Source organism: Oncorhynchus mykiss, chromosome 25 (genome assembly GCF_013265735.2).
Source record: "Oncorhynchus mykiss isolate Arlee chromosome 25, USDA_OmykA_1.1, whole genome shotgun sequence".
Classification (NCBI taxonomy): Eukaryota; Metazoa; Chordata; class Actinopteri; order Salmoniformes; family Salmonidae; genus Oncorhynchus; species Oncorhynchus mykiss.
This window is the reverse complement of record NC_048589.1, coordinates 43,374,604-43,395,387: the sequence shown is the minus strand read 5'-3', so window position 1 is coordinate 43,395,387 and position 20,784 is coordinate 43,374,604. Positions and strand designations below refer to the sequence as shown.

The window sequence follows — 20,784 nt, the reverse complement described above, 5'->3', positions numbered from 1 at the left end:
CTCACTAAACCAGGAGGTTTTGTACAGAGGTTAATGAGTGTTAAATTTGGTTTTAAAAAACAACATAAGGCTTATTTTCTACGTGTGGTTTATTTGATCGAATAGGGGCATTGAGTGGCATCTCTTTCAATTGTTAGAGATGACCACTCAACCACCTGGTCAATATAATGGATAACTCTGTGTGGGTAGACACGGACACCAGAGCTCACAAAATTAACATGCTTATTGCTGAGATTTTATAACATTGATAAGGACAGAAGATAAATTAAAAGCAAATCAGAAAAAAAATAAAAAAATAAATCTAAAGTCATTACGTCACAACTGCTGTTTTGTTTGACCCAAATGCAAATAACTAAGTCCCTCTTCACAGACAGACACGAGGTGATCCAGACAAAGCCATCAGTCTGAACATCTACCGGCGACTGTCTGTTGGTCTACACTCCATATTACTGGTCCCTCAGTTCAGAGTTCATTATAATGCATCTATTGGTCTGACTACTCACGGAACAATGCCTAATGTCATGTACCCTAAAATCACCCAGTCTACCACCATCAAATAGACCAGTACCAGTCTACCACCATCAAATAGACCAGTACCAGTCTACCACCATTAAATAGACCAGTACCAGTCTACCACCATCAAATAGACCAGTACCAGTCTACCACCATTAAATAGACCAGTACCAGTCTACCACCATCAAATAGACCAGTACCCAGTCTACCACCATTAAATAGACCAGTACTAGTCTACCACCATCAAATAGACCAGTACCCAGTCTACCACCATCAAATAGACCAGTACCAGTCTACCACCATCAAATAGACCAGTACCAGTCTACCACCATTAAATAGACCAGTACCAGTCTACCACCATTAAATAGACCAGTACCAGTCTACCACCATCAAATAGACCAGTACCAGTCTACCACCATCAAATAGACCAGTACCAGTCTACCAGCATTAAATAGACCAGTACCCAGTCTACTTGTCATCAGGTAGACCAGTCCCCAGTCTACCACCATCAAATAGACCAGTCGCCAGTCTACTTGTCATCAGGTAGACCAGTACCCAGTCTACTTGCCATCAAGTAGACCAGTAGCTATCCTGCAATCACTCAGGAAAACAGGTCTGAAGAGAACCACATTTGAAACCAAACGTAAAAGAAAGCAGGGTAATTCATGGGTTGATATAAGTTTAGATTTTATGGTGCATAGAGGCTGGTCCTGGGACCAGGGCTTCCATTACAGTGTATAATTTAGAGGCTGGTCCTGGGGCCAGGGCTTCCATTACGGTGTATAATTTAGAGGCTAGTCCTGGGACCAGGGCTTCCATTACGGTGTATAATTTAGAGGATGGTCCTGGGGCTTCCATTACGGTGTATAATTTAGAGGCTGGTCCTGGGGCTTCCATTACGGTGTATAATTTAGAGGATGGTCCTGGGACCAGGGCTTCCATTACAGTGTATAATTTAGAGGCTGGTCCTGGGGCCAGGGCTTCCATTACGGTGTATAATTTAGAGGCTAGTCCTGGGACCAGGGCTTCCATTACGGTGTATAATTTAGAGGCTGGTCCTGGGGCTTCCATTACGGTGTATAATTTAGAGGCTGGTCCTGGGGCTTCCATTACGGTGTATAATTTAGAGGCTGGTCCTGGGACCAGGGCTTCCATTACAGTGTATAATTTAGAGGCTGGTCCTGGGGGCCAGGGCTTCCATTACGGTGTATAATTTAGAGGCTGGTCCTGGGGCTTCCATTACGGTGTATGATTTAGAGGCTGGTCCTGGGGCTTCCATTACGGTGTATAATTTAGAGGCTGGTCCTGGGACCAGGGCTTCCATTACGGTGTATAATTTAGAGGCTAGTCCTGGGACCAGGGCTTCCATTACGGTGTATAATTTAGAGGCTGGTCCTGGGGCTTCCATTACGGTGTATAATTTAGAGGCTGGTCCTGGGACCAGGGCTTCCATTACAGTGTATAATTTAGAGGCTGGTCCTGGGGGCCAGGGCTTCCATTACGGTGTATAATTTAGAGGCTGGTCCTGGGGCTTCCATTACGGTGTATGATTTAGAGGCTGGTCCTGGGGCTTCCATTACGGTGTATAATTTAGAGGCTGGTCCTGGGACCAGGGCTTCCATTACGGTGTATAATTTAGAGACTGGTCCTGGGGCTTCCATTACGGTGTATAATTTAGAGGCTGGTCCTGGGACCATGGCTTCCATTACAGTGTATAATTTAGAGGCTGGTCCTGGGGGCCAGGGCTTCCATTACGGTGTATAATTTAGAGGCTGGTCCTGGGGCTTCCATTACGGTGTATAATTTAGAGGCTGGTCCTGGGGCTTCCATTACGTGTATAATTTAGAGGCTGGTCCTGGGACCAGGGCTTCCATTACAGTGTATAATTTAGAGGCTGGTCCTGGGGGCCAGGGCTTCCATTACAGTGTATAATTTAGAGGCTGGTCCTGGGGCCAGGGCTTCCATTACGGTGTATAATTTAGAGGCTAGTCCTGGGACCAGGGCTTCCATTACGGTGTATAATTTAGAGGCTGGTCCTGGGGCTTCCATTACGGTGTATAATTTAGAGGCTGGTCCTGGGGCTTCCATTACGGTGTATAATTTAGAGGCTGGTCCTGGGACCAGGGCTTCCATTACGGTGTATAATTTAGAGGCTGGTCCTGGGGCCAGGGCTTCCATTACGGTGTATAATTTAGACGCTGGTCCTGGGGCTTCCATTACGGTGTATAATTTAGAGGCTGGTCCTGGGGCTTCCATTACAGTGTATAATTTAGAGGCTGGTCCTGGGGGCCAGGGCTTCCATTACGGTGTATAATTTAGAGGCTGGTCCTGGGGCTTCCATTACGGTGTATAATTTAGAGGCTGGTCCTGGGGCTTCCATTACGGTGTATAATTTAGAGACTGGTCCTGGGACCAGGGCTTCCATTACAGTGTATAATTTAGAGGCTGGTCCTGGGGGCCAGGGCTTCCATTACGGTGTATAATTTAGAGGCTGGTCCTGGGGCTTCCATTACGGTGTATAATTTAGAGGCTGGTCCTGGGACCAGGGCTTCCATTACGGTGTATAATTTAGAGGCTGGTCCTGGGGCTTCCATTATGGTGTATAATTTAGAGGCTGGTCCTGGGGCTTCCATTATGGTGTATAATTTAGAGGCTGGTCCTGGGGCTTCCATTACAGTGTATAATTTAGAGGCTGATCCTGGGACCAGGGCTTCCATTACGGTGTATAATTTAGAGGCTGGTCCTGGGGCTTCCATTATGGTGTATAATTTAGAGGCTGGTCCTGGGGCTTCCATTATGGTGTATAATTTAGAGGCTGGTCCTGGGGCTTCCATTACAGTGTATAATTTAGAGGCTGATCCTGGGACCAGGGCTTCCATTACAGTGTATAATTTAGAGGCTGGTCCTGGGGGCCAGGGCTTCCATTACGGTGTATAATTTAGAGGCTGGTCCTGGGGCTTCCATTGTGAGTCTGAAGCAAGACAGTCATCCTTCAAGCTGTTTACCCAACAAGGTGGCGGGGATTCCTTTGGTTATCGTTTGAACTGCGGATTTCCCCTTTAATAAGCCTCAGTTAACAGGTTTGCTAGAGTCTGTGGACAGCAGTCTTATAGACAACATGTCTCTCAAATGTCCAATGTCCTTTAACAGTACGGTAGATAAATAAATAGCCTATAGATCAGGCCACAAGTCATAGAAGTGCAACTACTCACATGTAAACTTCTAATTAGTTACTGATTGCACTAGCAAGAATTTGAATATAGACTACATTTAATCTCACAGTAAGAACACCGTGTGTCAGAGTGCAAGCTCATCGTAGCACATAAACAATGCTCTGAAAAGTGAGAGTGAAAAATCACTCTTGATTTAAAACCTTTACTTTTACTGCAAGATGTCACAACTATCCCTTCATTTCTCACAGCCCAGTCCTCAGCAACAGAACAAAAGCAGGTACATTAACATGAGTTCATGTAAAGCCTACCTAGAGAGACCCCCCCCCCCCCCCCCCCCAAAATAGAAAAATAAATGTCTGCTTAAAAGAAGCAGAAACCATGGTAGCAGTCTTGTGTCATCAGTATCAGCAGATAGCACTTCCTTTAGAGTGTTGAACAAGTGGGAGGTCCTTATTACTATGGTTATGACATCATCATCATCCCTTTGTGTTGTCCAGCGCGGTTCCGATTCCACCCGCAGGTCGTTGTCCCGGCAACGAGGACACAACAACCGCAATCCAACCAAATCAGAAGTCCATCAACAGAACAGGTACATAAGACATTTGAGATGTGTGATAGAGATGTCCGTTAGGCTGCTTTCCCTCTAAACCCACTCTTCCTCTCATTACTACATCCCTCCTTTCCTCTCCTCCCCTCGGTCTCCTTTGTGTCTACTAGCGGTGTGTGTCTAGTGGTGGTGTCCCACAGACAGCACCAGCGGTAGCAGACAGCCCAGAACCAGAGCCCCAACCTCCACCTTGCTCAGTCCCTTCGCTGCTTCCTTCCCCGGTGTGGGGGAGTGGCTGTGTCCGGTCCCGCCCACCTCAGGCAGAACGTGTACGGTGGCAACATACAGGAAGGTCCCGGCAGAGAACAGCATGGCCACGCCTGTGGCGTTCACGTTGGACAGTGCCTCTTTACTGCTCTGGAGGTAGAGAGGACAAAACAATTGGGGGTAGTTAGAATAGGGAGGGGGTTGGCTGGGTATTGGGGAGGGGGGGGGGGGGGTAGTGGTAGTGGGGAGAAGGGGTATTGGGGAGGTGATAGTGGGGACAAGGGGTATTGGGGAGGTGGTAGTGGGGAGAAAGGGTATTGGGGAGGTGGTAGTGGGGAGAAAAGGTAGTGGGATATTGGAAGAGATCATAGACAACCAACTGACCTGGCTGAGTCCTACGAAGGTAACCATGGCGAGGACAGGTGCTGCCAGGGCGAAGGCCAGCAGGTGTTTACGGATCCGATTCCTCTCCAGACCAGCATGCATCAGGAAAGAGACCAGGCCAAAGGCTGCTGGGGCCTGGGGGGAAAGAAAGAGACAGGGTTTAATTACGAGAGGAATTACAGAGAACAGACACACCTACAAATAGAGACGGTGTGTACAAACATTAAGAACGCCTGCTCTTTCCGTGACAGACTGACCAGGTGAATCCAGGTGAAAGATATGATCCCTTATTGATGTCACCTGTTACATCCACTTCAAATCAGTGTAGATGAAGGGGAGGAGACGGGTTAAATAAGGATTTGTAAATCAGGAGAGTAGGTGGATTAGGGAGCTGCCTAGTGGTGGCTATTCAGCAGTCTGATGGTCTGAGGGAAGAAACTATTGGCCAGTCTGACATGATGCTCCTGTACTGCCCATGTCTGAGTGATGGAAGCGGGGAGAACAGGCCTTGGCTCGGGTGGTTGAAGTCCCTGATGATCTTCTTGGCCTTCCGGCGACACCTGGTGATGTAGTTGTCCTGGAGGGCAGGCGGTGAGCAGGCAATGGAGCGTTGGGCTGAGCGTTCCACTCTCTGTAGCGCCATGCGGTCTGCGAGTTACTGTACCAACAGCCCCTGAACAACACCGACGGTCCTCGGGGACAGAACACATTTCTTCAGCATCCTGATCTCGAGGAGTCGCTGTCCTGCCTTCTTCGCCACGACGTCAGTGCGGTTTGATATTTCAGCTCCTCGGAGACGTGTTCGCAAAGGAACATCGAGGGGGGAAAAAAGAAGCTTGACGAGGGCCTTGAGGCCGATATGTAAAACTTATTAAAGAGCAGTGTTACTATCAATAGCGGGTTTCTTATTTTCTCTCATTTTATTCAACTGTTACCAAGAAACTGCCTTTTGAATAACGCCCGTTGATGAGAATGGGGGCGAGCCCGACATGGTTCCTCCTGAAGTCCACAATCCTCTCCTTTGTTTTGCTGAGGTGGAGGGTGCAGATGTTGACCTGGCACCACGCTGTCAGAGTACCTACCTCCTCCCAGTTAAATAAAAATAAATGTAATTTTTTTTAAAAGTTGGAACTGTGTCATGGGTATACAGGGAGTACAGGATTTCACCCTTGTGGGGCCCACGTGTTGAGAATCAGTGTCGAGGTAGTAATGTTGCATAGGCAGGAAGTCCAGTCCAGGACAGTTGCATAGACAGGAAGTCCAGTCCAGGACAGTTGCATAGACAGGAAGTCCAATCCAGGACAGTTGCATAGACAGGAAGTCCAGTCCAGGACAGATGCATAGACAGGAAGTCCAATCCAGGACAGTTGCATAGACAGGAAGTCCAGTCCCAGGGGCCATGAGCTTTGTGGTGAGTTTAGAGGGCACTATGGTATTAAAGACCGAGTTGTCGTCGATGAACAGCATCCTCACATATGCATTCCTTTTATCCAGGTGGGTAAGGGCAGTGTGTAGTGCTTCAAATTTCCCAGCGGCCTAAAAAAAATATGCATTTCTTGCGGTCAAAGCGGCCGTTGTGCTGAAAATAATCATTATAATTCCCTTCTCCCGGCTGCCAAATTGCCACACTTCTTTTAATTATTTTATTTAACTAGGCAAGTCAGTTAAGAATAAATTCTTATTTACAATGACGGCCAGACCCGGACAATACTGGGCCAATTGTGCGCCACCCTATGGGACTCCCCATCACCATCAGAAGCAGGACGCACTGGAGCTCCATTTCGAGTCTCATAGCAAAGAGTCTGAAAATAAGGGTTTTTTCTTTGTAATAAATGTGCAAAAATGTATAAAAAAACTGTTTTTCGCTTTTTCATTATGGGTTATTGTGATGTCATTATGGGGTATTGTGATGTCATTATGGGGTATTGTGATGTCATTATGGGGTATTGTGATGTCATTATGGGTTATTGTGATGTCATTATGGGGAATTGTGATGTCATTATGGGGTATTGTGATGTCATTATGGGGTATTGTGATGTCATTATGGGGTATTGTGTGTAGATGGATGAGGAAAATGTTTTATTTAATCAATATTTTGAATAAAACTAACGTAACATGAGGAAATAGGTGTCTGAATACTTTCCTGATTAAAAGTCTAATTAAAGTTTGTGTACATTTATATACACTTCCATACAACCTTAACAGAATAGCTAGTGTTTTCCAGGTTTTCAAATCAACTTAAAATGGGCTTTTTTGGTTAATGACCTTGTTGCTCTAGCAGATGGGCCTTGTTGCACAGGCAGATTGGGCCTCTTGAAAGCCAAATGAAAATGAGCAAAATCTTTAAACCACAGGCAGTTTTTGTCTCACTGTCGGAAGAGACAGAGTCAGGTAATGCAGATCTCCCCTACCACACAAACGTGAGAGATGGCTAAGTTTGGGGAAGGTGCTTAAAAGGGTGTGGCACCTGAAGTCGGAGATGGCTGAGTTTTTTTCAAATGAAAAGAATAGGTGGATTTCCCTCAACTGCCAGATGAAGAATGGTTGGTTGGTTGATTTTGCCTTCCCAGTGGACATCATGGCCCTCATGAATGAACTGAACTCCAAACTACAAGGGAAGGAAGGGCCTTTTTACACATCAGATGTACAGCCTTGTCAAAGCCTTCAAGGGAAAACTACTCCTCCTGACCCACCTTCTGACACTACTAGTCTGTTCCCTATCAGACCACGTTCTGACACAACTAGTCTGTTCCCTATCAGACGACCTTCTGACACTACTAGTCTGTTCCCTATCAGATGACCTTCTGACACTACTAGTCTGTTCCCTATCAGACGACCTTCCGACACTACTAGTCTGTTCCCTATCAGACGACCTTCTGACACTACTAGTCTGTTCCCTATCAGATGACCTTCTGACACTACTAGTCTGTTCCCTATCAGATGACCTTCTGACACTACTAGTCTGTTCCCTATCAGATGACCTTCTGACACTACTAGTCTGTTCCCTATCAGATGACCTTCTGACACTACTAGTCTGTTCCCTATCAGACGACCTTCCGACACTACTAGTCTGTTCCCTATCAGATGACCTTCTGACACTACTAGTCTGTTCCCTATCAGATGACCTTCTGACACTACTAGTCTGTTCCCTATCAGATGACCTTCTGACACTACTAGTCTGTTCCCTATCAGATGACCTTCTGACACTACTAGTCTGTTCCCTATCAGACGACCTTCCGACACTACTAGTCTGTTCCCTATCAGACGACCTTCTGACACTACTAGTCTGTTCCCTATCAGATGACCTTCTGACACTACTAGTCTGTTCCCTATCAGATGACCTTCTGACACTACTAGTCTGTTTTCTATCAGATGACCTTCTGACACTACTAGTCTGTTCCCTATCAGACGACCTTCTGACACTACTAGTCTGTTCCCTATCAGACGACCTTCTGACACTACTAGTCTGTTCCCTATCAGATGACCTTCTGACACTACTAGTCTGTTCCCTATCAGATGACCTTCTGACACTACTAGTCTGTTCCCTATCAGATGACCTTCTGACACTACTAGTCTGTTCCCTATCAGATGACACTACTAGTCTGTTCCCTATCAGATGACCTTCTGACACTACTAGTCTGTTCCCTATCAGATGACCTTCTGACATTACTAGTCTGTTCCCTATCAGACGACCTTCTGACACTACTAGTCTGTTCCCTATCAGATGACCTTCTGACACTACTAGTCTGTTCCCTATCAGATGACCTTCTGACACTACTAGTCTGTTCCCTATCAGATGACGACCTGACACTACTAGTCTGTTCCCTATCAGACCACGTTCTGACACAACTAGTCTGTTCCCTATCAGACGACCTTCTGACACTACTAGTCTGTTCCCTATCAGATGACACTACTAGTCTGTTCCCTATCAGATGACACTACTAGTCTGTTCCCTATCAGATGACCTTCTGACACTACTAGTCTGTTCCCTATCAGATGACCTTCTGACACTACTAGTCTGTTCCCTATCAGACCACGTTCTGACACAACTAGTCTGTTCCCTATCAGACGACCTTCTGACACTACTAGTCTGTTCCCTATCAGATGACACTACTAGTCTGTTCCCTATCAGATGACACTACTAGTCTGTTCCCTATCAGATGACCTTCTGACACTACTAGTCTGTCCCCTATCAGACCACGTTCTGACATTACTAGTCTGTTCCCTATCAGATGACACTACTAGTCTGGTCCATTAAAATAACATCAAATTGATCAGAAATACAGTGTAGACATTGTTAATGTTGTAAATGACTGTTGTAGCTGGAAACGGCTGATTTCTTATGGAATATCTACATAGGCGTACAGAGGAACAGACGCCTCACAAGTCCTCAACTGGCAGCTTCATTAAATAGTACCCGCAAAACACCAGTCTCAACGTCAACAGTGAAGAGGCGACTCCGGGATGCTGGCCTTCTAGGCAGAGTTGCAAATGAAAAAGTCATATCTCAGACTGGCCAATAAAAAATAAAAGATTAAGACGGGCAAAAGAACACAGGCACTGGACAGAGGAAGATTGAAAAATGGACAGACAAATCTAAGTTTGAGGTGTTCGGATCACAAAGAATAACATTCGTGAGACACATAAAAAATGAAAAGATGTTGGAGGACGCCATCTGTCAAGCATGGTGGAGGCGATGTGATACCTTGGGGGTGCTTTGGTGGAGGTAAAATGGGAGATTTGTACAGGGCAAAAGGGATGTTGAAGACAGAAGTGTATCACTCCATTTTGCAACGCTATGCCCTGTGGACGGCGCTTAATTGGAGCCAATTTCCTCCAACAACAGGACAATGACCCAAATCACAGCTCCAAACTACGCAACAACTATTCAGGGAAGAAGCAGTCAGCTGGTATTCTGTCTATAATGGGAGGCAGATCTCAACCCTTTTGAGCTGTTGTGGGAGCAGCTTGACCGTAAGGTACGTAAGAAGTGCCCATCAAGCCAATCCAACTGGTGGGAGGTGCTTCAGGAAGCATGGGGTGAAATCTCTTCAGATCACCTCAACAAATTGACAACTAGAACGCCAAACAACTGCAAGGCTGTAATTGCTGCAAATGGAGGATTCTTTGACTAAAACAAAGTTTGAAGGACACAATTATTATTTAAACTCAGTCATTATTTATAACCTTGTCAACGTCTTGACTATATTTCCTGTTCATTTCATTTGATGTACGTTTTCATGGAAAACAAGGTAGTGAACGGTAGTGTTGTACGTGCACAGAAAAGTTCAGTGATGAAATATAACAAGTCAAGGCACAGATCATCTCTTACTGACTCTCACCTCTCAGCAATCCTGCGCATAGTGACGTCAGAAATTATATCTGACTTCACTGCTCTAGTCCATCAGAGACTTCTTGATTTATTTATTATTTAACCAGGTAGGCTAGTTGAGAACACCTTTATTTAACCAGGTAGGCCAGTTGAGAATACCTTTATTTAACCAGGTAGGCTAGTTGAGAATACCTTTATTTAACCAGGTAGGCTAGTTGAGAACACCTTTATTTAACCAGGTAGGCTAGTTGAGAACACCTGTATTTAACCAGGTAGGCCAGTTGAGAATACCTTTATTTAACCAGGTAGGCTAGTTGAGAACACCTTTATTTAACCAGGTAGGCCAGTTGAGAACACCTTTATTTAACCAGGTAGGCTAGTTGAGAACACCTGTATTTAACCAGGTAGGCCAGTTGAGAATACCTTTATTTAACCAGGTAGGCTAGTTGAGAACACCTTTATTTAACCAGGTAGGCCAGTTGAGAACACCTTTATTTAACCAGGTAGGCTAGTTGAGAACAAGTTCTCATTTACAATTGCGACCTGGCCAAGATAAAGCAAAGCAGTTCGACACATACAACAACAACAGAGTCACACAGGAGAAAAACAGTCAATACAGTCAATAATACAGTATAAACAAGTCTATATATAATGTGATCAAATGAGGTGAGATAAGGGAGGTAAAGGCAAAAAAAGGCCATGGTGGCGAAGTAAATACAATATAGCAAGTAAAACACTGGAATGGTAGATTTGCAATGGAAGAATGTGCAAAGTAGAAATTAAAATAATGGGGTGCAAAGGAGCAAAATAAATAAATAAATAAAATAAATACAGTAGGGAAAGAGGTAGTTGTTTGGGCTAAATTATAGGTGGGCTATGTACAGGGGCAATAATCTGTGAGCTGCTCTGACAGTTGGTGCTTAAAGCTAGTGAGGGAGATAAGTGTTTCCAGTTTCAGAGATTTTTGTAGTTCGTTCCAGTCATTGGCAGCAGAGAACTGGAAGGAGAGGCGGCCAAAGGAGGAATTGGTTTTGGGGGTGACTAGAGAGATATACCTGCTGGAGCGTGTGCTACAGGTGGGAGATGCTATGGTGACCAGCGAGCTGAGATAAGGGGGGACTTTACCTAGCAGGGTCTTGTAGATGACATGGAGCCAGTGGGTTTGGCGACGAGTATGAAGCGAGGGCCAACCAATGAGAGCGTACAGGTCGCAATGGTGGGTAGTGTATGGGGCTTTAGTGACAAAACGGATGGCACTGTCATAGGTTGCATCCAATTTGTTGAGTAGGGTATTGGAGGCTAATTTGTAAATGACATCGTCGAGGATTGGTAGGATGGTCACTTCACTTCTCACACTGATTGAGTAGTTTAAACGTAATGCTGAGCTCTCTCTCTCTCTCTCTCTCTCACGTTTTTGTTGATACCCGTTAATAATGATAATAATAATGTTTAATAAAGAAAATACCTACCAAAAGGAGAACATGGATGTGGTTTATTTCTGTGCATATTAAACAAGTAAAATAAGTGGCATATCTGGACGTGATTTACAGTAGATATATCTATATATATATCTGTCAGTCATACACATGATGGATGATTCTGGTTAACGATGGTAAAAAATATACTCTAAATGTGGCCATCCGTGGAAAATAAGTGGCCTGCAGGCCTGCTCTAGAAGCACGTCACGATGATGGAAGTGGCCTGCAGGCCTGCTCTAGAAGCACGTCACGATGATGGAAGTGGCCTGCAGGCCTGCTCTAGAAGCACGTCACGATGATGGAAGTGGCCTGCAGGCCTGCTCTAGAAGCACGTCACGATGATGGAAGTGGCCTGCAGGCCTGCTCTAGAAGCACGTCACGATGATGGAAGTGGCCTGCGGGCCTGCTCTAGAAGCACGTCACGATGATGGAAGTGGCCTGCGGGCCTGCTCTAGAAGCACGTCACGATGATGGAAGTGGCCTGCAGGCCTGCTCTAGAAGCACGTCACGATGATGGAAGTGGCCTGCAGGCCTGCTCTAGAAGCACGTCACGATGATGGAAGTGGCCTGCAGGCCTGCTCTAGAAGCACGTCACGATGATGGAAGTGGCCTGCAGGCCTGCTCTAGAAGCACGTCACGATGATGGAAGTGGCCTGCAGGCCTGCTCTAGAAGCGATGATGGAAGTGGCCTGCAGGCCTGCTCTAGAAGCGATGATGGAAATGGCCTGCAGGCCTGCTCTAGAAGCGATGATGGAAGTGGCCTGCAGGCCTGCTCTAGAAGCGATGATGGAAGTGGCCTGCAGGCCTGCTCTAGAAGCGATGATGGAAGTGGCCTGCAGGCCTGCTCTAGAAGCGATGATGGAAGTGGCCTGCAGGCCTGCTCTAGAAGCGATGATGGAAGTGGCCTACGGGTCAGTAGTCATTCAGTTCAGTTCATTTCCCAGGGATGTTAATACCACACCTGTACGGAAGCTTTCAACATACTATGCATCACTAATTCACTGAAGTGCTTCGATTAATTAGGCAGTTACATGAAAACTGAGTTGAATTGGTTTAACTAACTCCTAGTGCCATCAACTTGGCAGAGAGGGGTCACGTTGTGTTTAAAGAGACAGAGGATCCGATATGGAAGGAAGGAAGCTGTTAAACAACACATTATCATTATATCCACGCTGAGAGGGACCGCTGAAAACACAAGATGGCAGATAACAAGATGAACTGTCACTGTACCTTGTGAAGCATGATGGCCACAAAGACAATGAGCTGAACACTGGTCTGGGAAGTTGAAGCCGCTGCTCCGAGAGCCACGCCGTCAGCTGGAAGATCAGAATCACCTTTATTTACCCAGCACACCATGCAAAACATTAAGAACACCTGCTCTAAAGTTGGGTAAATTAGACAAGCATTTGTTCTTTATATTTATGTAGTGTAGGCTATGCTGGAGCAAATGTAGACCGAACTGTCACAATAAAAAAAGTTACAATGATGAGATGATAGGTCTACAGGCATTGTGAACGGCTGCTCCACACTGAGACGGTCTGCCTGTCCTCCATACTGAGACGGTCTGCCTGTCCCTCCACACCGAGAAGGTCTGCCTGTCCCTCCCTCCACACTGAGACGGTCTGCCTGTCCCTCCACACCGAGACGGTCTGCCTGTCCTCCATACCGAGACGGTCTGCCTGTCCTCCACACCGAGACGGTCTGTCTGTCCCTCCACACTGAGACGGTCTGCCCGTCCCTCCCTCCATACTGAGACGGTCTGCCCGTCCCTCCCTCCACACTGAGACGGTCTGCCTGTCCCTCCCTCCATACCGAGACGGTCTGCCTGTCCCTCCCTCCACACCGAGACGGTCTGCCTGTCCCTCCCTCCACACCGAGACGGTCTGCCTGTCCCTCCCTCCACACCGAGACGGTCTGCCATTCCCTCCCTCCACACTGAGACGGTCTGCCTGTCCCTCCCTCCACACTGAGACGGTCTGCCTGTCCCTCCCTCCACACTGAGACGGTCTGCCTGTCCATCCCTCCACACTGAGACGGTCTGCCTGTCCCTCCCTCCACACTGAGACGGTCTGCCTGTCCCTCCCTCCACACTGAGACGGTCTGCCTGTCCCTCCCTCCACACTGAGACGGTCTGCCTGTCCCTCCCTCCACACTGAGACGGTCTGCCTGTCCCTCCCTCCACACTGAGACGGTCTGCCTGTCCCTCCCTCATTTAACAGTTCCATTTCACACCATGCTGTTCATAGACATCATTTATAATAATAATTTAATCGGTTTCTCTCAAGTTATTTATCCTGTAAAAAGGGAGTGGTTTTGGGCAGTAAATCCCAGTAACCGAGTTCTCTCCATTCAACCCTAACAGACTGGCCAGGTGAATCCAGGTGAGAGATATGATCCCTTATTGACGTCACTTGTTTAATCCACTTCAATCAGTGTAGATGAAGGGGAGGAGACGGGTGGTTAAATAAGGATTTTTAAGCCTTGAGACAAATTGAGACATGGGTTGTGTTCGTGTGCCATTCAGAGGGTGAATGGGGAAGACAAAATATTTAATTGTCTTTTGAACGGGGTTTGGTAGTAGGTGCCAGGTTCACCGGTTTGTGTCAAGAACTGCAGCGATGCTGGGTTTTTCACACAACAGTTTCCCGTGTGTATCAAGAATGGTCCACCCACCCACCCAAAACCATCCAGACAACTTGAAACAACTGTGGGAGGCATTGGAGTCAACATGGACCAGCATCCCTGTGGAACGCTCTCAACACCTTGTAGAGTCCGTTCCCAGACGAATTGAGGCTGTTCCGAGGGCCAAACGGGGTGCAAACTCAATACTAGGAAGGTGTTCCTAATGTTTAGTATAGTCACTGTATATGTACCAGGAATTTGACCTACTGAATAAAACAGAATATACAACCAAAATAATTGCCAATTCACATAACATTATGTACAGTAGATAGGATGCAGAATCCAGCTACAAGCCTCCATAGACATCCACTGTCTCTTCTTCCTAAAACACTGTATCAGGAAGCCATCTTACCTGCTGCATGGACCACTAGTCCCAAGGTGGTGGTGATCTTTGAGCTGGCAACCCTCGCAGACTCTGGATCTAAACACACACACCAAGTCAGACAGACACACACCAAGTCAGACAGACACACACACACCAAGTCAGACAGTCAGACACACACACACACACACACACACACCAAATCAGTCAGACAGACACACACATACCAAATCAGTCAGACAGACACACACCAAGTCAGTCAGACAGACAGACACATACCAAATCAGTCAGACAGACACACACATACCAAGTCAGTTAGTCAGACAGACACACACATACCAAGTCAGTTAGTCAGACAGACACACACCAAATCAGACAGACAGAGACAGACCAAATCAGACACACCAAATCCGTCAGTCAGTCAGACACCAAATCAGACAGACAGACACCAAGTCAGTCAGTCAGTCAGACAGACAGACAGAGTGAGTCCAGACTGACCGTCAACACTGCTGTGTGTGTGTGTGTGTGTGTGTGTGTGTCTTTAGACTGACCGTCAGCACTGCTGTGTACGTGGGCGCTTCCTATCTGGTCGACCAGCAGCATGAAAACGAACCCCAGGACCAGAGAAACCCCGATGTAGGCATGGAGGTGCTCGTGGCTGTGGCTGTGCTCCCCACTGACCCCCAGAGCTGCATCCACACCTTCCTTGGGCTCAGACACCCCCACCCCCTCCACCTGGCCAGGGGCGTGGTGCACACCTACACAGAGAGAGAGACTGAGACCCTATCCCAGACAGTAGAGACAGAGACACTAAACCAGACAGTAGAGACTGAGACCCTAATCCAGACAGTAGAGACTGAGACCCTAACAGGGGAGACTGAGACCCTAACAGTAGAGACAGAGACCCAGACAGTAGAGACAGAGACCCAGACAGTAGAGACAGAGACACTATCCCTGACAGTAGAGACAGAGACCCAGACAGTAGAGACAGAGACACAGACAGTAGAGACAGAGACACAGACAGTAGAGACAGAGACACAGACAGTAGAGACAGAGACCCTAACAGTAGAGACTGAGACCCAGACAGTAGAGACAGAGACACTATCCCAGACAGTAGAGACTGAGACCCTAACCCAGACAGTAGAGACTGAGACCCTAACAGGGGAGACTGAGACCCTAACAGTAGAGACAGAGACCCAGACAGTAGAGACTGAGACCCAGACAGTAGAGACAGAGACACAGACAGTAGAGACAGAGACACAGACAGTAGAGACTGAGACCCAGACAGTAGAGACAGAGACACTATCCCAGACAGTAGAGACTGAGACCCTAACCCAGACAGTAGAGACTGAGACCCTAACAGGGGAGACTGAGACCCTAACAGTAGAGACAGAGACCCAGACAGTAGAGACAGAGACCCAGACAGTAGAGACAGAGACACTATCCCTGACAGTAGAGACAGAGACCCAGACAGTAGAGACAGAGACACAGACAGTAGAGACAGAGACACAGACAGTAGAGACAGAGACACAGACAGTAGAGACAGAGACACAGACAGTAGAGACTGAGACCCAGACAGTAGAGACAGAGACACTATCCCAGACAGTAGAGACAGAGACACTATTTCAGACAGTAGAGACAGAGACACTATCCCAGACAGTAGAGACAGAGACCCTATCCCAGACAGTAGAGACAGAGACCCTAACAGTAGAGACAGAGACCCTAACAGTAGAGACTGAGACCCAGCCAGTAGAGACTGAGACCCAGCCAGTAGAGACTGAGACCCTAACAGGAGAGACTGAGACCCTAACAGGAGAGACTGAGACCCTAACAGGAGAGAGAGACCCTAACCCAGACAGTAGAGACTGAGACCCTAACAGTAGAGAGAGACCCTAACAGTAGAGACAGAGACCCTAACCCAGACAGTAGAGACAGAGACCCTAACCCAGACAGTAGAGACCGAGACCCTAACAGTAGAGACTGAGACCCTAACCCAGACAGGAGAGAATGAGACCCTAACCCAGACAGTAGAGACTGAGACCCTAACCCAGACAGGAGAGAAAGAGACCCTAACCCAGACAGTAGAGACTGAGGCCCTAACCCAGACAGTAGAGACTGAGACCCTAACCACTACAGTAGAGACTGAGACTCTAATCCAGACAGTAGACACTGAGACCCTAACCCAGACAGTAGAGACTGAGACCCTAATCCAGACAGTAGACACTGAGACCCTAACCCAGACAGTAGAGACTGAGACCCTAATCGAGACAGTAGAGACTGAGACCCTAATCCAGACAGTAGAGACCGAGACCCTAACCCAGACAGTAGAGACTGAGACCAGCTAGCTAACGTTGGACTAGAGCAAGCTAACGTTGGACCAGAGCTAGCTAACGTTGGACCAGAGCTAGCTAACGTTGGACCAGGGCTAGCTAACGTTGGACCAGGGCCAGCTAACGTTGGACCAGGGCTAGCTAACGTTGGACCAGGGCCAGCTAACGTTGGACCAGGGCTAGCTAACGTTGGACCAGGGCCAGCTAACGTTGGACCAGGGCTAGCTAACGTTGGACCAGGGCCAGCTAACGTTGGACCAGGGCTAGCTAACGTTGGACCAGGGCTAGCTAACGTTGGACCAGGGCTAGCTAACATTGGACCAGAGCTAGCTAACGTTGGACCAGAGCTAGCTAACGTTGGACCAGAGCTAGCTAACGTTGGACCAGGGCCAGCTAACGTTGGACCAGAGCTAGCTAACGTTGGACCAGAGCTAGCTAACGTTGGACCAGGGCTAGCTAACGTTGGACCAGGGCTAGCTAACGTTGGACCAGAGCTAGCTAACGTTAGACCAGAGCTAGCTAACGTTGGACCAGAGCTAGCTAACGTTGGACCAGAGCTAGCTAACGTTAGACCAGAGCTAGCTAACGTTGGACCAGAGCTAGCTAACGTTGGACCAGAGCTAGCTAACATTGGACCAGTATAAAGGGAATAGGGTTCCATTTGGTATGCAGATTGAGTCTCACCCTCCAGGACCTCCTCATACAGGGCATGGACCCCCTCGGGGATGATGACAGCCAGGGCAGTACCACACAGCAGCCCTGCTCCCAGGACCGTCACCAGCTTCAGCTTCTCCTGCAGGACCAGACAACCAGGACAGAGGGTTCATCAGCAGGACAACCAGGACAGGGGGGTTCATCAACAGGACAACCAGGACAGGAGAGGGGTAAGGATCAATAGTCAACACATTAACTTTGGCCTCGGAATAGCAATTATTAGGCTAGCTAACGTCACTGAAGATGTAGAATTGCATGTGACGGTTAGAACAGTCTGATTGATACACTCAAATCAAATCTTATGTCACATACACATGGTTAGCAGATGTTAATGCGAGTGTAGCGAAATGTGTGCCTTTATATGCATAGTGATCTCAGTAGCTAAGGACTTCAGCTGAAGTCTCCGCTTCAAGTTCAATTATGTCACTCAGGCAAAGTTTGAGTGCTACTCACCTCTGAGAAGTTGACAGCCAGAGGAATGGTTCCAGACACATAACACCCCACCAACATGGCCAGGGACAGCAGGCTGATCGAAGTGAAGTCGTCCATAGACATAATTGCAGCTGTGCTTTGCTATGCAACAATTAGCCTGACTATTGGAAAGTGGTAGCTAGAGCGGTAAACAGACTAGTCTCAATCCAGAAACTGACTAGATGGATAGGTTGGCAAACTTGATTGCTAGACAGATAACGCCAAGTATAAAAAATAACTATAAATCAAATGGTACTTCTCTTTTCCCACTAGCACTGCCTTTGGTGATAAATACTTTGTTGAGGGAAAATTTAACGTGATGTGTCGTCTCACCTAACTATCTTAAAACAAATTCATGAATTGTAAGTCGCTCTTATACTTAAATGACTAAAATGTCAATCATTGATCACAAGAATCGACTTCGCAGCAATGATAGATAACTAAAACTATCTGCACAGAGGTCTAAACAGCCATGTGGTCAGTTCTGCTAAATAACTCTACGATTTAACCACTACGACATTGAACACGGTTGTTTATGCAATCTAATGTCAATCTAGCTAATCTGCTTCTTACTTTTGCAGAAATCTAAACATCATCTAGTAGTAGCTACTGTAACGTTAGCAAAATTAGATAGCCTGCTAGGCTAACTATCTTCCCTCACAAAGTATTGTTGGCTACAGTTGACACGTTGTCATCTCTAGAAAGTGTATTGCCCATATCGTACTCTTCAATGTAGCTATTTTATTTATTTTTGAATAATTTTTGAGCAAAACTAACTGCACTTAGCTATTATTCTTTATAGCTATCTAGCTCGAAATGTTTCTGCCAAATGTAGCAGTTCCGGGTAACGCTCATTGTTCACGCCACGTAAACGTGCCACGTACAAAATCTGCATTCTTTCTCTGTTTACTTTTCTTCTCTGACTTTGTGGACCGATACAGCAGATGTTTCAAACATAAACCAATGTATTACATGTATAAAAAAACTTAAATTGTTTTAGCTGGTAGTTGTTCATCTTTTCTTAGAAGTAGTCAGATATGTCTTCTCTCTCCCTCAGCCCCATCTCCGCCAGGGGGCGCTTCTGTTGACGGACTGTTAGCGAACCCTTATGGAGAATGTGGCTAACTCCCACTACTACTACTTTACAAATATATATATATATATATATATATTTTTTTTTAAAAAGCGTATTTAATCATAGAATTTTATTTGGCCTTTAATCAACAAGGTAAGTCATTAGAACACTAATAGGGGGCTAAACTATTTTGCCATAATGACATGCACCCTTATGCCTCAAACACAGATGAATGGGTTGTTAAAATACTCTTTACATCAAAAGAGTGGAGCAGCGGTCTAAGGCACTGCATCTCAGTGCTAAGGCATCCCTACAGACACCCTGGTTCGAATCCAGGCTGTATCACAACCTGGCCGTGATTGGGAGTCCCATAGGGCAGCGCACAATTGGCCCGGTGTTGTCAGGGTAAGCTGTCATTGTAAATAAGAATTTGTTCTTAACCGACTTGACCTAGTTAAATAAAGGTTACATTAAAAAATATATATAATTAAAGTGTCTTTCATCATGTGACTTCCTCCTCTCTGACTGACTGTGATGAGTGACATCATGTTAGTTCTTCTGATTCCCTCTTGTAAAAACATTCCCATTGACAACCTGTGTACCTGTCCACTATGATAATGATAATATCTGATCATTATCTTATATTCTATTCTGTGCTATGCATAACTCATGAATGCGTTTCTCAAGGTTTAACTCATGTTTGTATTCCCCTTCTAAAGGCCTGTCTCTGAAGCAGCCTCCTGGTAAAGTTGGGGAAACGAGTCAATCTAAGTTATGTTCAAGACAACACCACCAAGACTGGCATGTACTACTGGACAAGTGGACTAACTCTGCATCTTCTGTTAGAAACATTTCAATTTGTCCCTGTCCATATAGGAAAAGGGTTAAAACTGTTTTATTTCACCAAAATAGTTATTTAATTCAAGCCAACTTTACAGCGTAAACTCAGTGTAGTGTACCAATGCAACATACAGGGTACCTAGTGAACCCTGCACCTGGGGCCCTGAAAAAACAAACACTTATAGAAGCAATCAGGCACAGAGCTGTGGAGGGTGTGTGTGTGTGCGTGCGTGGAAGTGTTGTGTGTGTGAGTGGGTGTGTGCGTGTGCATGCGTGCGTGTGCGTGGGGGTGTGGGTGTGGGTGGAAAATGAAAAGTTAGTTTCCTTCTATCTTGTGTATTGTATACTACTATGTATGTTTGTCACGTTCCTGATTGGTCTAATCTAATTGTATTGTTATATTGACAAAGGAAACAATACAAATTAGAATAAAACAAAATAGCTGTCAAAACTAACGGGAACAAAATAGCTATTGATATAACACACAAACTGAATGACCAGTATAGACCCCTACCCTCCAGGTATAGACCAGTATAGACCCCTACCCCCCAGGTATAGACCAGTTTAGCCCCCTACCCTCCAGATATAGACCCCTACCCTCCAGGTATAGACCCCTACCCTCCAGGTATAGACCCCTACCCTCCAGGTATAGACCC

General features: G+C 46.4%; 1 protein-coding gene across 1 annotated transcript; it reads right to left on the bottom strand.

The window, feature by feature from the left end:
- Positions 1 to 71: 71 nt before the first annotated feature.
- On the bottom strand, positions 72 to 19,294 carry LOC110505947 (zinc transporter ZIP9). The gene is made up of 7 exons (XM_036962272.1): positions 18,196 to 19,294; positions 17,713 to 17,821; positions 15,250 to 15,456; positions 14,729 to 14,797; positions 12,925 to 13,010; positions 4,885 to 5,019; positions 72 to 4,650 (listed from the first exon to the last, which is right to left on the bottom strand). The coding sequence occupies exons 1-7, from the start codon at positions 18,295 to 18,297 to the stop codon at positions 4,414 to 4,416; spliced, it is 945 nt and encodes a 314-aa protein (XP_036818167.1). The 5' UTR covers positions 18,298 to 19,294; the 3' UTR covers positions 72 to 4,413.
- Positions 19,295 to 20,784: the final 1,490 nt, after the last annotated feature.

Bases quoted from the DNA above. Each gene is read 5' to 3' on its own strand.
- LOC110505947 (XM_036962272.1), bottom strand. From the start codon at position 18,297: ATGTCTATGGACGACTTCACTTCGATCAGCCTGCTGTCCCTGGCCATG. The intron at 17,822-18,195 runs GTGAGTAGCACT...CTGGTCCTGCAG, and splicing joins TGGCTGTCAACTTCTCAGAG to GAGAAGCTGAAGCTGGTGAC. The intron at 4,651-4,884 runs GTCAGTTGGTTG...CTCTACCTCCAG, and splicing joins CCTTCGTAGGACTCAGCCAG to AGCAGTAAAGAGGCACTGTC.